The sequence below is a fragment of the Rosa chinensis genome, chromosome 4 (assembly GCF_002994745.2).
Source record: "Rosa chinensis cultivar Old Blush chromosome 4, RchiOBHm-V2, whole genome shotgun sequence".
Taxonomy (NCBI): domain Eukaryota; kingdom Viridiplantae; phylum Streptophyta; class Magnoliopsida; order Rosales; family Rosaceae; genus Rosa; species Rosa chinensis.
Window position 1 is genome coordinate 857226 of NC_037091.1, and position 17604 is coordinate 874829.

A 17604-nucleotide genomic window follows, 5' to 3' on the forward strand; every position below is an offset into this window, starting at 1 on the left:
ATTTCAATTAATCAAGCCTAGACATTCTAGGTGATTACTTTAAAATCAATTTTAAGGACCCAGGGGATAAATGAGAAACTTTTAAAACCCAAGACCTGGGAATTGGTATTTTAGCTTAGAATAGACCAAGAAGTACTTACTTAACCATAATTAAGAACTACTTACAAGTTTCTTGATTTGGTTCAAATGTAAGAGGAATCTCTAGGGAATGGTGCAAATAAATATACTATCTTCCGTAGATACAAATGATTCCAACTAGATAAGTACCTTATTCTTCTTTCTTTTCCAAGTCTATACGTACATTCTATTTTTAATACACTGTTTTTGCATTATCATTACAGGTGTACATCATAATGGTGGAAAGCTCTTCAAGAGTTCAACTACCTCTTAACTCATGAGTTAGGTTGGTTGAGGTCATATTTTTTGCATTTTTCAGTATGTACATTGATAATTAAATCTCAATCTTTGATTTTTTTTTTTTCTGTCACTGCTCAAAGCATTAAAATGAGTCAAAATTATCCCACTTACCCCAACAACAGATTTTTATTCCCACTAATCCAATTTAACATAAAAAGATAATTTTATCCACAGCCAAAATAAATAATTACATCAAAGACTCATTCCTTATATCTACACTCTCTCTCTCTCGCCGTCCCCGCACGATAACACCAACTTCAATCGCTGATTGCCTTCTTCGACTATCGCAGATCTAGACTCCTCAAGGTAGTCGAGCTCAACCTTGTTGTGATCGGCGTCGTGGCCAGAGCATCGCCAGCCCCCAAATCCAGCAACAAAACAAGCATCAAAGAAGGAGGAAGAGGAGGAAGCATCTACGATCACCTCCGGCAATATGGCTTACCCATCAGCCTTCTCCCTAAAGGCATCATGGAATATTCCCTCAACGATTCTATTGGCGAATTCCAGGTGTTTCTGCCCCAGCCTTGCCTCACCAAGTTCAAAAATCTGGTCCGGTATGATTTCAATGTCTCCAGGACTCACAATTTTGGAGAATCGCATCCGGCATCTCCGCTCAGGATCTCTTCCTTTGGTTTCCGGTGAAAGGTATCCGAGTCGATGTGCCCATCTCTGGCCTCATTTACTTGATATCGGCGTTGTCGATAAGCAGTTCTCTTTGTCCCTCAGTGTTTTACGATGACGAAGAAGTTAGGGTTCTCGCCTGTAACCTTGGAATAAGGAAGAAGAAGCAGATTGGGTGCCCAGAGCATTTTTTTAGGTGCCCAAATCAATTTTTTGTTTTTTTTTGTTTTAAGTAATGGGAGAAAAGGAAAGAAAAAAAAAAAAGTTTTGAACGTCTATTGGGGGTAATAAACGTCTATTGGAGGGCAATAGACGTTTTGAATTGATGTAATCTCCTCGTTTTTCTTTCTTCAATCAAATTTTTATTTGTCTAATTTTAAGAAGATTAATTCTCATTTCAATGACCGAAAGTTCTATTGGGGGGGCAATAGACATCTATTGGAGGGCAATAGACTATCTGTTGCCTCTCAATTGGGGGGTAATAGACGTCCATTGAGGGGTGATAGACGTCTATTAGAGGGCAATAGATGTCTATTGGGGGCAATAAACCTTTTTGGCGACCTATGAGATCTCCGACGACCTCCTTGAGAACCACTGGGGAGGTTTTCAGAAAAGTCCGGTGGGCGGCACCGATGACCTGATTCCGGGGTAAGTTTGCCTGATTCCGACGACCAGTGACTGGAATTCGGCGACCGGTGACCGGGTTCCGGCGAAGTCTCTTATAGTTTTTCTCTCTTTCATTCTCTCTCTCTCTCTCTCTCTCTCTCTAAGTAATAAAGGGGTGAGAGTAAAATTGTCTTAAAAAAAAAAAACTTAGTGGGGTATTAGGGAAGACTTCCTTATAGTGTTTTGGGTAAGGGGAAATTAAAAGAACTTAATGGGGCAAGGGAGAAAAAAATCCCTAGAAATGGGGTAAATTGACAAAAACCCTAAGATAAACATGTAAAAGTTTTCTGTAAAGCAAAACCAATCAAGCAATCTCACATAAGCAACATAGATATCACAACTATAGGAATCGCAACTTTTATTCAAACATAGAGATGGGCTTTAAACTTTTCCCTTAATGTTTTGCCCTTAATGTTATATGTTAACTAATTACATAGTTTACAAAATCAAACCAAGCAAACTTAAAGAAGTTCATAAGGAAAAATGTAAAATTACACCGTGAAGGGGATGAGATGAACACTTGAGACATTGAACTTTGAAGATCTTGAAAGCAAGTGTCCTCAAGACTACAGCACAAGGTGGATGATGGCTAGGCAAGATGATGCTCACAGCTCATTCTCCTTCTCCTCCACCTCCTTGGCTTGAAGACGTAGAACTAAGAACTAGAGAATGGAGAGAGTTTTTTCTGAAGTTGAAAAGAATGAATCAATGAGGCTTGTAGGGTGAATCTATATATAGGAGACGTCTAGGTCTTCTGGATCTTTCTTTTAACTTCTAGGAATTATTTAATTGATCCACACAACATTAGCCAATCAGATAATCACGTCATCCTTCCTGTGTCATCCAACCAATGGGAAGCCTCCAAAATAACACCTTGATTTAAGGGAGATTATTTTTGCTGAAATTCCATGGATCTTTTTTATTTTTATCTCTTCAATTTAGGCCAAGAATGAAATGTGGGCTTCAAGGAATGTATGTGGACCTGTTTTCAACCTTTCTACATATTTCAATCCCTTGAAATTCTCCTTCATTATCTGTAGAAGTCTTCCTTTGGCCGCAATCATGTCTAGATGCATTTAGAATTTAATTGAGATGTCATTATCAAGATATATACTTGAAGTTTGGCCAAAATTAGTCTATGTCTAATACGGACTCCAAATTTAATTTTTAACCATCTTTTGTTGTTAAAAATGACTCCCAATCCATATCACCTTTGTAGAGGACGTTCTGAGCTTGTTCTTCGGCTCTCCTAGTCCACCCAGATATCTTATTGTCATCAGGACTCCTAGTCTAATGAGGACTCTTCACATGAAATGTTCTTGAACCTTCCGGAATCTTCTTTTGCTTTCCTAGTTCAACTGGGACTCCTTGTGTCATTAGGATTCCTTTTCCTGACAGGAGTAGGTTTCCTAGTCCAACTTCCAACTAGGACTCTGCATTTTTCGCTATTTTTCTTCATTTCTCCGAACATATTTCCTAGTTTATCCAGGATTCCTACTTTGACTGGGTTTCGTAGTCAGACCAGGATTTCTTGGTTGGATAAGGATTTTCTGGCTGGACCAGGAATTTTTTTTTTTCTTCATTTCAATTCATTTCTGCATCCTTGTGCCTTGCCTTTATCGTTTCCAACATCTCGTTTGCTTCTCATATGCATTTAGGCTCATTTCCTCTTCATTTGCTCCAGTGCACCTAAAAATAGAAACTTTATTAAAACTGATTTATTTAAGGAAATAACTAAGTAAAATATGAGGAAATAACTATTAAAACATCGCATTAAAATGCTCCTATCATTGCCAACTCTATTGATATTTTATCAGTCTCCTAGTTTTGCTTTGCTATGAGAGTGAGATAGGTTTATGGGGGATTATGGCCGCAATTAGTAAGAAGGAAGATTCATAGAAGAGTAGTTAAATTTTGAACACTAAGCTAGGTCTAATAATTGATGCAAAGGCTTTAGTGAGTTTGTGTTGAAGTCTAGCTGAGCAGTGGGTTTGTGTCAGGAGTCATGAGGTCCCTGTGAATGATTGCAAGGATATGAATTTAGTTGCTAGTCTGTTTAATAAATTTTATATATATATATATATATATATATATATATATGCTTTGTTGCTAGTAACTCACAGTTTTTTTTTTTTTAACTATAATTGCATTGTCCTTTGCTGTTACTCTTTTCTTATGCCAGTGCTGCATTTGTTCTTGTAATTTAAATAAAATTGCCAAACTAGAAGCACTTCAGATTTTCTTTCCATTTATATCCTGGAGCTCGTAGTTCGATTTATGTGTTTTAGTCTATCATTGGCCGATTTGCTATTATTAGGGACCTGTAGATTATATTGTTACATGTCTAATAAATGATACATGTTTACTCTATGTCTACAACTCAATATTTTAGAGACAATCTGTTGCGGTGGTTGCAGACAAATATACAAGTTGCACATATATAATCTCTTTTAAGTTAACATTTTTATAATTAGAAGTGTTTGTCTTTCAAAATTGATGGTCATGCATTCATAAGCTTACGAGAATTCAAGCTATTGTGACCATTAGCTTTATTGTTCGTATTTAAAAGACCTTACTCACAAAATCTATAACTTAGAAGTTGATTAGAAAGTAGATTGTTTTATGTGCATGACAAGTTTAGAGATGGTGGTGTTACTGAGAATAAGATAAAAGTTGCAAAAATAGCAAGGTAACTTCTACACACTGGTGCTAATAGACAAAGGAGCTAAAAGTTGTTGATTAATAATCATATTGTTGTATGTGTATTAGCTTGAGATTTGAAGAACGTACCTACTATCTAATAACATCATTATCAATACATATCAGTATTGATTCATGAAAGTATTTGTTCTCTTCAGTTGAATTTGCTCAATATCCAATTACCTTCTTTGATAATTTTTGGTTCTTGCATACTCTCAATTGCCATTAGCATAGTGGGAGATCTAACACTTTCAGTGCCTGAAAGTTTTGATGTAGCTAATATAGTAAGTAGAAAAGAAAATGTTACAATTGAGAGTTAAGTTCATACTTACATTCATTGTGTTTCATGTTGGGAGTTAAGTTCATACTTGCATTCATTGTGTTTCATGTCTAACTTTTGAATCATTTACTTTATACAGTGCAAGTGTCTTTGGTATCTCAGCGGAGTCAATGCAGTTGTCTTCTGTTTCACAAGGACCAATTGAAGTTTCAAAGGGAGAAGGCCGAGAAGGATAGATCTAGATTTAAGGTTCGGGCCGGGTGGGCAAAGTATGTTTGTCCAACTTCAAGATAACTAGTGGTAGATATCTTCTTTTAGACATGCATCATCCATAACGCAGATTAGTATAATTGCTCTAGATAGTAGTTTTTTGCCTTAGGATTAGTATAGTTATTGATGTATGTACTTTGGCTGCAATCACAAATTGAATATTGGTATTTTTGCGCTTGAATTCTAGATTTGATGAATATATGGTATTTTGTAGCTTTCATATTACATGTTTATCACTCAATAAGAATACAAATATGTGTCATCTGATGCAAGGCAACCACAAAATCAAAGCCAAATATGTTGTTGGACCAACTTAACAACCACATAAATCAGGAAAAAACTATTGTTGGGAATCAATTCAGACAACAGACATGCTAGTTAACTGACATTATTAAGGGCATTTACACATTCAATTGTTGTTATATGCCAAAAGACACTCCATATGAATCTCCATATTTCTTATTTAATGGCATTCACACCATACAATTAACCAGAAATTTGTCTTCAAATATGCTTCACACAATAAAATTATGTCAGACTATGGTTGTTTTGTTTCTCATACAATACAAAACTGTTGTTTTACCACTTTCAAAGATACAGATCACATCGGCCCTAAAATGCAAAACTCATCAGACAACACATGACTTTTATTTGTTTCTGTCGTCTGATACCCCAGGACACAACATCATACTAGACGACAGACTCGGGTCCCTGCAGACGATAGAACAATTAACTCCAGCTCCGGTCCAAACCCCTTTATAGAATCCAAACCAAAGCCTCTTTGCAGACCTGGCAAGTACAACAAGATGGTTGCATCATGTGGAAGCATATGAAGGAGAGAGACCCCTCCTATTGATTCAGTTACAGATTGGTTTGCAACAACCACACTTGGCTGGTAAACTCCTAAATGAGAATTATCTCTTCCTTGTACTCATTTTATTTGCTTCTCCAATTAACATGTTACTGGTTAAAACCTTTTTTCTTTCTTTCTTTTGTGATGGTGCTAACGGCTATGAACAGTGATGTTTTTCAGTCTATGAGACGTTGTGTCAACTTACATTCCCACGAAAACATTTTGCAATAAATTGGTGCAAGCCTCCATATTGGGACTAATGGATAAACACATGTAGTACCGTCCAACCCAATTACAAGGTCTTAAAATTAAACATGGAGTCGCAACATAAGACTTGCGGCGACAATCATATAAAAAAGCCATAAGGCTGGAGGTGCCTTAAAAGTAAGCAAAAGATAAACATAATAAATACATAATTCAATTACAAGGTCTTAAAATTATTCAAGCAAAGTATTAGTCATCCTCCAACACCCATCGCATCACATTACATTACCATTGCACCCATTAATTTAGAACACAAGGGTGTTACTTGGTTCGAGAACTGGACCAGCACTGATGAAAGGCCCTGCAATAAACCGGAAAGTAGTGTTACTTGGGCAATTTCCGCTAGCCAAAATACAATTTTATGATGAACACAGAACAACAACAACAGGCCACCGAAGAGATTTCAACAAAATTAAAGATTGAATTAGGGTCAAACACCGGCCAATGAGGATTTTTGAGTAAGCTAAGATATTTGCTGTGACCTTTATTTATATTTTTGCTGATTACAAAAATAGATAAATTCTTACTGAAATTCAAACAAAACTGCATATAATATAAGACGAAGAACAAGAATATCAGAACGGATCAGGGAAAAAAAAAAAAAAATCTATCTCTTACAATTGTTGGCAACACAAGATCTAGATCTTAAAATTGTAATTAGGAAATTTCGAAGTAATTAGAATGAAAATAAAAAATTCTTACTCGTTTGCAGCCTTTTGGGATTTCATGACTTCACCGAACAACGGGACCGTACGGTAAAAAAAGTAGGCTGTAGATCCAAAAGTTAAGGTTCTAGTAAAGGCACTCGAAATTGCAAACCAGGGCATGGCCTTTGTGACAGAGAAAACCTTCGACCACATGTTTGCGAGCGAGCGAGACGATTGATGGCTGATCGATTTTAGGGTTCTAGGACGTTTGTATAGCTCCGATCCCCATAATGTTTTCAGCCGTTGGATACCTCTCAAAACTTGTAGTTGGGCCTTTCGTTATGTTATGCCCGAATGTTCAACATTCTAGATGGTCCCAAAGATAAAGTCTTCAATTATCTGGACGAGCCCAACACATGTCCACAATTCCAAAGATTCCAAAGTGTATTATAGCCATCACTCAACTAGTCAACTTCTTGTTCTGTTGTCATCAAAAAAAAAAAAACTTCTTGTTATGAGGTGCATATGAAATCACGAGTGTGTGTATATACACATTAATACATATCATGAAAGGTACATAATATTTATTATATACTAATTCTCATTTAACTGTTCATCGCTTAGTAACAATGTTGGCTCAAATCGAGACCAGCACTGTAAAATGACAATTTTGCCCTTCCTTTATTGGCTTAATTACAGTGTGCGGTTTGACCTAACGATAGAACATGCTGAACTGATAGAGCCGATCTTTTTTCTCTCTCTTTGTTCTCGGCTGAGCTCTACGCATCTGGAGGTAGTGCAATAGCTAAGTCCTTGGTCATTGAGCACAGTCTTGGATAAAGGGGAGCTTCAAATTGCTGGCAGCTTTGATATTCTGCCGACTTTTTCTCCTTTCTCTACGTTCTATCATTGACAAAGAGTGAAAGAGAGGGAGAGAGTTGTAACAGGTTCTGCATGTCGTGATTGTGTGCGTTCTCTTTCAATTTAGGGCTTAGTTGGTGAGTTTTTGTGAAAAGAATTTCTTCAAATTCACTTCGAATCTTTGTACGTGATTGATTTGGGGATTTGCTTATGCAAGGGTTTCGGGTTGTCATATTGGGTTTGTCATCAACAAGGAGAAGGAAGATGATTCTGAAGGTAAAGTGGTTAACCCAAGCGAGTGGATTTAGTTGAGGTTTTCATTGTGCAAGAGATTTTATTACAAATTAGGGTTCATGGAGGCCTTAATCACTTACTAAATTGGGGGTTTTCTTGGGTAATTGAATTTGATTCTCTAATTTCAGAATTTCAATTCCGAGTTTGTTGAAAGTTAAATTCAGTTCACTTTGCTGGGATTATGCTTAATTGAACAGTTGGCTAATATGATTGATTGAAATGAAGTTTCCGAATAGAATCGTGGAAATGAAATTTGTTAATATGATTGTGGTCATGGAAATAAACCCAAAATATGGTAATTGAAATGAAGTTTTGTAATATGGTAGTCTCCCTTTTTTTTTTTTTTGGATAATAATATGGTAGTCTCCTTTCTACCCATGTATATCAATACATGTGTTCGATCTCTTTTGGCAAAAAAAGTGAAATTCTGGCGAATTTTCCATGCACCACCACTTTTGGAGGCACAAGTGGCAGCGCACCACCACTCACGGTGGTGTCATTATTTTCCAACCATATTCCTGGAGGAGCAAGGAGGATGAGTAACGTATCATCTGTTCCATTACATCCAGATCACCATCATTCTATCTTAACAAAATTCCAAACTTCTTTCTTCTAATTCAACCAAATCCTTCTTCCATCTTTTCCATATCATCTCTAGAAAAAGTGCAGCATTTCATTTGTATCTCCACATTGTACTTGTTTGGCTCCAAAACCAGTTGGCGTGCAAACTGTCTCTTTTGAGCGTGTGTGCGCAGGCGTGCCAGCACAGTGGGGTGCAGTCGTCGGGGTAGTCCCTTGACCTGACTTCTTCTTCAAGCGTTGTGGACGAGGAGAGCACCAACCTCGCCACAAAGTTCTTCTCTAGCCTTCCGAGAAAGGACTTCTTGCCTTACGGATAAGGACTTTGGTTGTGATCTCTTCGCGTCACCGAATCGATACTCAACATTGAAGGTTGAGCAGAGCAATCACTGGGAAGTTTGAAGAAAGTACGGGTTTTGCTAAAGCGTGACTTTAGCTTCGCTGGGTTGCGAGGGCGTTACCCTTGCTTCGCTGGTTGTATCGGTGGCAGTAGCGCTGGCAGTCGGCTCGCGAGAGACTAGGACTGGAAGCACGGTTGCCGGGTTGATCTGGTGAGGCTGACAGTCGGCTCTTGGAGAGACTAGGACTAGCGCGCGGTCACCGAGTTTCAACTAGGTTGAAGGTTTGCTCCGGGGAGGCTTTGTAATCGCTGGGATTGATTGATTCGAGAGAGGTCTTTGCTATGTCATCTTTAGCCTCTATATATAGGCTGCCCATAGATTCACTTTCCAAATATGAATGAAATACTATATTTTAGGCCACAGTTATTGGCTTTGAATCAAATCAAAACTCTTAATAGTTTTGATAACTAATTGTAGGCGATAGTTAGTATTATCCGCCTCTGTCACCGCTAGAATATAGGCAAAGATTAATTGCCTCTTGGAGTCCTGGATGTAATCTTCCTCTTAGCAACGTAATTACCTCAAGGACTGACTCTTGGATATTGCCTTCGCGAGCACTACGTAGCTCGCGGCATGCAATCATGTATCCCTTGTTTGTTGCAATTAAGGATAATTGCATTCTTGCATATACTGACTATTTGCATGGGAAAGTATTGATTGGCTGGTGGCCCACCTTAATTGCATAATTGCATGGGAGACTTGCTCGCTTGCTCACCATTGGTAGTGAATGATGGCCCACCATGCTATTTAATTCCATGAATACTCTTGAATATGCGTGGAGGAGGACATCATGTTTAATTGCATGAGGAACCTTCCTTAATTGAACCATGCATGAGTCACCATACATACATCATATATATTCCTCTTTGACCACCATCAAGCATGATTGCATGCTTCCATATATGCCATTGCACATTAATTGCATGTGAATATATGAATATTTGCATGGGCCACATGATTGCTCTTTCTCTGCATAATCGCCTCTTGGAATCAACCAAATAAACCACCTTTAATTACCAAATATATGATAATTAATAGTAAATCGATGAATATCCATATTTGCCTCAAGATTGCTTGGCCTCCAAGTTACTTAGCCTCTAAGCAATATTTTCTGAATTTGTCGCAAATAAATAGCTCGGACCACGGATATTGGCCCGGATTTTTTCGAGTCCCCTTTATCGGGAAAAAATGTTATTTTGGGTTCAAACAGTACTTATAGCTGCAGATCCCTGCAAAAAGATGAGGAAGAAAGTAATTCAAAACTCAATACAATAAAAGTAGAAATTAAAATAATTTTGATTTGGCTCAACAAAGATTTGGGTGTTACAGAGTAACCTCTACTTGGAGCAACTCATCATCAGTTTACTTCTGAAAGACCTATTGACCTAGATTATGACTTGTTCAGTAATCTAGAGTCGAACAACATATTTTTGTCTTAAGCAATTTTAATCCACAACTGGCAATGCATGAACAGCAAGATTTGCATCCACATTGACCACCATTGACCAGACCAAAACAACTCTCTTTAAATCAATAAGGCGCTTTGCTGCTTTATAAAGTAAACTAAAACAATTCCAATGGCCTGTTTTTTACACCGTTCTGCACAACTTGCTTTTATAGATCATCTGCTATGACTGAGCTACGGTTTTAAGTTCTACAAAGTCGAGCTATGTGAGTGATTCTCCATATATGTGTCAAATTGCGTCAATTACAGATATAGCTAATGACCAGTCAAGCACAAACGAGAGAAACACAACAAATAGGAGAGAACTGAAACTTACCTAATGATCAGAACTGACGCATTCTGATCGGTTTTCTGCAAAATAGGAATTTATTAAACACAATCTTATATATTCAGAAAAAAAAATTTCTTCAAGTGTTTACTACTCTATAGTAAAGGGCTATAGTTCATATAAGTCCAATAATATATATATATATATATATATATATATATATCATTCTAAATTCTATTAAGATATTAGCAAATAACACCAGGCTATTGTCTGCTACTAGGTAGCTTTTCCGAAAATACATTAAAAATTCTTGTGGATCATGATGCTTATGTTTTTGGAATCAAGCAAAGATTGAAATATCAGTTTTTCACCAATGTTATTGTCCAGTAGTTACTATTGCATTGCTAAGAGGGAAACAGTGAAGGCACAGGTTAGATCAGAAATAAAAGGCTCTATTTTGAGTTTAAGCCCTCACCCATTATGATGACAAACCATTGCCTTGTGTTCCAATCGGTACCAGCATTGTGGGGGTTCTAAGATCCTCTATCAACATGTCAAATGCCTTGTTCCCCAAGGCAACATCATTCCTAGTAATTGACTTAAAGCTAGTTAATTTCTTTACTTCGAAAGCCATCCACAAGGTGAACTTGAGTCTCAAAGCAATGAAACTTAACCCTGGCAAATCAAACCTATGTTTCCTGAGATACATGCACAAGGTGAAGACTCAAAGTCAAGTGCCAATTCAGCTCCAACAGATGTATAAAACCCTCTAACTTCAAGTTCAGTGAATAGGTGAAATAAGAAAGGAAACAAAGATACAATTTTAGCATTGCAGCGCAGTTATGCCACTAAGGCATGCAATACCAAACTTTTATGGCATGAAGGAATAACGACCATGCTACTGCATGAAAAATTCAGTTAACCATGGAGCGAAGCAACATTTTTGTATTGAACCATGATTTCTACATATATGTGTGTAGTAATGCATATTTATTCATATGACTCTTTAACTTTTAGGTTTATGTGCTCAAGGCATGAGTTGGGAAGCACTGTATTCCTTGTATCGTTCTTATGGACCATTTTTGACGTTTGTTTCACAATTTTAAAGTCATTGGGCAAAATACTGACATGAATTTTAAAGATTGTTATAAGACATGTCTGCCCAATTCAGTTAAAACCCCTGCCAATATGCATATCAGTTGTTCGATCATACATAGAAGAGATACAATGCATCAATCTTATTCCTCTCATCCATGTGCATTTCAGCCATCCAAATCTAATCAACTAACTATTCTCATTAGAGTTCTCATTAAATGCCACTACATTCTTGCTCACAAACATACACGTGCATGATATGTGTGTGTGTGTGTGTTAGACAAGTCTTATACTCTTATGGATGAAATAATCTGTATTAATTAAGGCCAAAACACTTTTGCGTGAATATTTGAACACAAGAAATACCCTCTGTAGAATGGTAAAATGACAGGAGTTGTTCATGAAGTACATAGTGAAAGATTAAACACAGAATATAAACACAATCTAGTTTTACTGCAGATACATGTGTAGTTATATTCAAACATCCAAGATCACCAACAAATAGTTTAGACACAGTTATGTTCAAGTGTTTGTAGTAGTTATGAAACATGTACATATTGGAGTTAATGGTCACGTACCTGGAGCAGCCATGGATCAGGAATAGAGATAGTGCAAACGAGATCTTCTGCGAAGCTCTAAAGTCCAAGAGTCCCTCTATGGGGCAAGACGATGAAGACTTGTGTATTAGAGTTCACAGGGACCTCATTTATATAGAGGTGTCATCAACAGAGTTCTACCCATAAGAGAGACCCTGTTTTACTATGACTGATCCTCTATATCATCATCAGTATTTATCTCTTACTTGCCTATGTAGATAAGCAAATAATTAATCAAGTACTTATCAATATAAGATCAGATATTAATCTCAATATCGACACAAAAGTGGAACTCATCACAAACTCTTATAACTTAATCACCTAGTCACTGAACTAATCACAATCACTTAGATAAATGTCATTGAGTCCATACGTAAGTGTCTTACACATAGATGCTGTAGTTTTCATAATGGCAATATAAAAACTTCTTCTAAAGTCTCTCTGTGTGAGTGAAAATGCTACTTATTTTATAAAGCTGTAACTACCTGTGGTTCTTTCTGCAACTTCCACAATATAGTATCCAAGTCTGTGTGCATTCTTAAGCTATCTGAAGGAACATTCTTTAACAAGTATTGTAAAGCTGAGACAACTTGTTCCTGAACACAAACACAAAGATTGAGGTCCATCAGTTCTAGCTGTTGTCTGCAAGTAATTAGTTAATTGACATAACAGAAGAAAGAAAGTTTGGATGGTGTTCAAAGTTCATGCAAGAAATAAGACAAGAAGCATGATAAGGATTAATGTATGAAGGTAAAAATAACAAAGAAATACATAATGAATCAGGCAGTTCAGAGCATAAATTAGGGACAGATAAAGAAAACAGTTAAGAATCTTGAGCTTTACTGTTTTAGTGGTCCATTTTTGCAACAAATAAACCTGCACTGCAGTTAGATGACAAAGAAATGTCCACAAAACCAACATTTCCATGTTTGGCTCCTGATATGAACAGAAAAGGCATAATACCCGCAATGATACTCTGAATGTTCATAACTATAAGGACTTGAATACTTGATGTAATAGATAGACTAGCTATCTGGACCTTTACCATCATTCCAAAAATAATAAGGAGAAAGTAAGAGAACAAGAGAGGAATTGCCTTATCGGGTAAAAATGAGTAATTTCAGGGTTTAAGGTCCTCAAAAAAAAGAAAAAAATAATGACCAGCATCAGCTGGAAAAAATAACGTTAACCAGTGGCATATTACAAGAGATTGTATTTTCCGACAACTGGAAATACAAGAACATTTCTGGCTTAACAAGGCATCTTTCGAGAAGCAAAATTTATATTATACCATTCTGGCATTGACAACAATTCACTTGAAAATGCTTAAACTAATGAGTTTGACGTTAAGGTAGAGAACCTATATTATGTTAATGAAATTACATGGTTTTAAGTGATCATATCTACTGCACAACCAATTTGCTGTGAGAACTGTAAATAAGAATAATAAGCAATCTAGTCATTATCTGATGATGAAATACTTGATATGTACTTAAATGATTTTACAATGTACATTTCTTCATTCCTAAGAACTACATAGCTTGTCAGCTGAAAAAGACCTAGGTCAGAGATTCTCCAAGTCTGCACATAGAACGATGTATCTAAAAATAAGAAAACATAAACAGAGTACTGGATGTGTTTCAAGAATGTGATTTAGATAAGGAAAGGTGATCTTTGACAAAAAAATTGAGGAGGGAGTCATTTATAACAAAGATGAGACACGACCATGCCCACTGGCTTGAAGGCATGTACGATTAAACATAAGATGACCAAATACTAACTATCATAAACCACACGAAATTCATGAATCATACATAACCAATCACAATGTAATACCTTGACTGTTGGGTTCCGGTGTTGGTCAAGTGCAGCGTCCAGTGCATAGGCAATCTTCAAATGATAGAGAATTTGCATTGTCTGGACCAGATTTGTAGGCTGCTGCATAAAATTAAAAGCTGCCCAACAAACTCGAGGATGAGGATCTTTGAATGACTTCAAAATAATGGCAATAACTTGGTCCAAACAGTCTTTCCTCATAACCTGCAGTAACAGAGTGCATTGAGAGATATGAAAGATTTAAGGACCACATCCCAAGTTATCAACAAAAAATTGAAAAACTACAAATGGCTCACGCTGTCCGGTGAAAACCAAGGTTTCTCATTAACCAACCTTAAAACCAACACTCTCAGGCCAGATATGCAAATAGGATTACGAGGTGTGATTTTCCTTTGTCTTTTACTTATACACACAATGTCATTTAACTGAACCATATCAAAAGGAAACAAGTTATATTTTACTGGTGGCTAACTCAGGCAAAGCAAATAAGGTTTTGCTCAATCATAATGCACAGAAAGTGTGCAATAAAGTAGTATATCAGATTTATATTTCTTTGTAAAAAGTCTAAACTTGAATCAAGCACTAGTACCATTTCATCTGAGCACTCCTCGGCAATCACTGCTAGCAAAGAAATCCCTGCATAACGTTTCTTCCACTCGGTAGCCTCCATGTGCCCCAAGAACAATTCAAAACATATAGGAAGTATTCTTTTTTCATCTAAGGCCGTTGAAAGTTTCCTCAGGAACAAAATCCCAGATTTGTATACATCCATCTTTCCATCATTCTCACCCTGCTCGCTTTCAGTGTTGTACCATGCATTGTCATCCTTTATAGAGAGAAGCAGTTGCATTGAGGTCGTGAGCAGCCTAAACATTGTTTCATGAGGTAGCTCTCTCATCATAGGTGCCAAAACCGTGGCTTCTGCCATTGCGAGCAAGAACTTGTCAACAAACAGTTTCGTTTCATCTGTCACTTTTTTACACTCCAGCACATTAAGCATGTCGAGTACTAGATGGTTAAGGTAAGGCTTCAAGATTTGTGGCTCATCCAAGACCAGCATTATTAACTCATTGACAGCCCCATGAGCATATTCTTCTTTCAAGTGACTCAACAAGTTAAACAGTCCCACCATCATTGCTCTCAAAAGGTCATTAAACCAGTTCCGCCCCTTTGAACTCATAAACAAACCTATCAAACTGACCACAGCACCAAATGCAGTAACCTGAATATCAGCATTGGGGGAACTCAACGCTTGTAATATTGCCGAGTGTAAAGGTTCAAGGCTAGGAACTAAAGCTTCACAAACAACCGGACGGAACCCTTTTGGCAAATAAGCCAACACCCATAATGCAGATTGTTGTAACTTCTCATAATCCGATTGAATAGAATTCAACAAAAACTCCATGAGCTCTGGCCACTCATTGCCAGCCTCGGAAATCTCAGAGCCCATTTCAGACACAATGCCACAAAGTAGTCTCAAAGTGGGCATTGAAACTTCCTCTTGAAGACAAACAAGGAAGTGGGATTTCATGTAATTTTGAGCAATTACTGACAAGGTAGGCCAAAGGTCACAGATTTTGAGATAACGAAGCACAAGGGTTGACCTGGAACTAGTGTCAGAGACAGGGCTACATCTAATAACAAAAAAGAGTTTTATGAAGAGCAAATGTGGGAAGTGCTTTTTGCAACAATGTAAAAAGGTGTAAGCTTGGGACCTTTGGGGTTCTTGGGAGCCAAACACGTGAGAAAAGAGTGCCTCCAATGGCTCAACATCGTTGGAGCTCAGAATTCCGTAGGCTTGTGTTTGCAATTCCTGAGGAAACTCCGGCTCCATCATAAGTAGTCTTGTGGGTCTTGAAGAATCAGAACTCTCATGTGGGTTTCTAAGGGATTAAGTGTGACTGTAACATGATTCCATCAATAATCAAAACGAGTGAATTGGGTGAGAAAGACTGAAACTTTTAAGGGCTGACGGCCTAACGAGGGATCGTAGTTTGTATAAACTTTTAAGAGCTCGCAAGACAAAAACAAAAACAATTCCAAATCCAACTTGCAAGGCCGAGAGAGAGAGAGAGAGAGAGAGAGAGAGAGTAGGAATCAGCTCCAGGAAAACACTTCCTTCATCATTTTCTTCTCGCTGTAAAATCCCGTAAGGATAACCCCGATCCCAAATTGTTTCTAATATATACTTTTGGAAAAAAAAAAAAAAATTGTGACTTTAACAAGGCCAAAGTGTTTAATGGAAAACCAATGCTCGGTGGTTCAAGTGGTAAGGAGCTTGTTCACCTTAAATAAGGTCTCGAGTTCGAGCCTTGTGAATGGAGTAGTAAGTATTGGAAGAGCTTTCCCCCTAAATATGGGGTCTGACCCGGCTCGAGAGGGATTATTAGTTCTTACCTACGGGCGGGGGATACCTTGGTTTAACCAAAAAAAAAAAAAAGTGTTTAATGGAATTTGGAGCCTGTTAGACATCTTTTAGGTGAGGTAGAATTATAAATTTTGCCATTGCTTCCATGCCGTTAACTTCGTATGGGGAACTAGACAAGCTTATGTGGCCGTATGAGAATAGTGGTGTTCATACTGTATGATCAGGGTTTCATAAATCCCCATGTCTCAATGCCAGTGGCCGTTATTTCTTGTAATGCACGAGATCCTAGTTGTATGGTGGTTGATGGAATGACAAAAGCAATTTGTGCTATTTCTTCATCCGTCTGCTGCTTGGGCCAAGTCAAAGGGCTTTCTGAATGTAGTGGTGGAGACTGACTAGGATTTTGTATGATGCTGTTTCAAAATGCTTGTGGCACTAATCGGGAAATCTACCCTCTTATCAGGGATCATGCTCATCAGCAACATTTTCAGCGTGCAAAGAAAGCTAACTATGTGGTGGATTGGCTTGCTTTTGCAAGCTAAAATGAGGATGGAATGTGAAACTTGGGTTCAGCACCCTCCATTCTCAAAAATGATATTCCTGCTCCTCAGGATGATGTTGATAAGAATTGGGAGTGACTGCTTCTGCTGAAGATTCTGGTTGTTTGCTTGTTTTACTGGTGTGCTGCTGCAGTTTCATATGAAGCTTTCATTGCCAAAGGAAAAAAAAAAAAAGTCATAAATTAAACATATACTGATGTTTTCAAACACCAGATAATGGAACATTTTAAACATAAAAATTTTACTTTTTCTTGAGGTATGTAAGCAATTGGATGGAGCATAATTAGTAAGAACAAATAGCTTTTGCTATTTTAAACTTTGGATTTCAATGAAAGTATTTTAATTCTCAGGTGAAGTCGCGGCCATTCTCGTTGTTATTAGGTCTGAAAGATCTAAGTGGGTCCACTGATGAGCAAATTGAGGCCAAGAAAGGAGGGGAAGCAGAGAAGAGTTCTGTAGCGCGCATTGGCATTTGAAAAGTTGAAGTACACTGATATGGGAAAAGGGCAATCTATAGTTTCACAAAGTGCTGGTGAAGTAGAATGTCCTGACGAAGATGATTT

General features: G+C 37.5%; 1 protein-coding gene and 1 long non-coding RNA gene across 2 annotated transcripts; both read right to left on the reverse strand.

Annotated features, from left to right (window-relative positions):
* Window positions 1–6153: 6153 nt before the first annotated feature.
* Window positions 6154–6988, reverse strand: LOC112196115. Its single transcript, XR_002934989.2, has 2 exons — window positions 6774–6988; window positions 6154–6372 (listed from the first exon to the last, which is right to left on the reverse strand). It is a non-coding gene; the product is annotated as an uncharacterized LOC112196115 (long non-coding RNA).
* A 3067-nt stretch (window positions 6989–10055) lies between these two features.
* LOC112197166 (importin subunit beta-3-like) lies at window positions 10056–16236 on the reverse strand. Its single transcript, XM_040518120.1, has 4 exons — window positions 14703–16236; window positions 14114–14317; window positions 12763–12873; window positions 10056–10082 (listed from the first exon to the last, which is right to left on the reverse strand). The coding sequence occupies exons 1-4, from the start codon at window positions 15948–15950 to the stop codon at window positions 10056–10058; spliced, it is 1590 nt and encodes a 529-aa protein (XP_040374054.1). The 5' UTR covers window positions 15951–16236.
* Window positions 16237–17604: the final 1368 nt, after the last annotated feature.

What these genes read in the sequence shown, in the direction of transcription:
- LOC112197166 (XM_040518120.1), bottom strand. Translation starts at nt 15,950, where the DNA reads ATGATGGAGCCGGAGTTTCCTCAGGAATTGCAAACACAAGCCTACGGA. An exon ending in ACCGGAACCCAACAGTCAAG is followed by an intron (nt 12,874 to 14,113) that starts GTATTACATTGT and finishes GTTTGTGTTCAG; the next exon opens with GAACAAGTTGTCTCAGCTTT. An exon ending in AGTTGCAGAAAGAACCACAG is followed by an intron (nt 10,083 to 12,762) that starts GTAGTTACAGCT and finishes ATCTTTTTGCAG; the next exon opens with GGATCTGCAGCTATAAGTAC.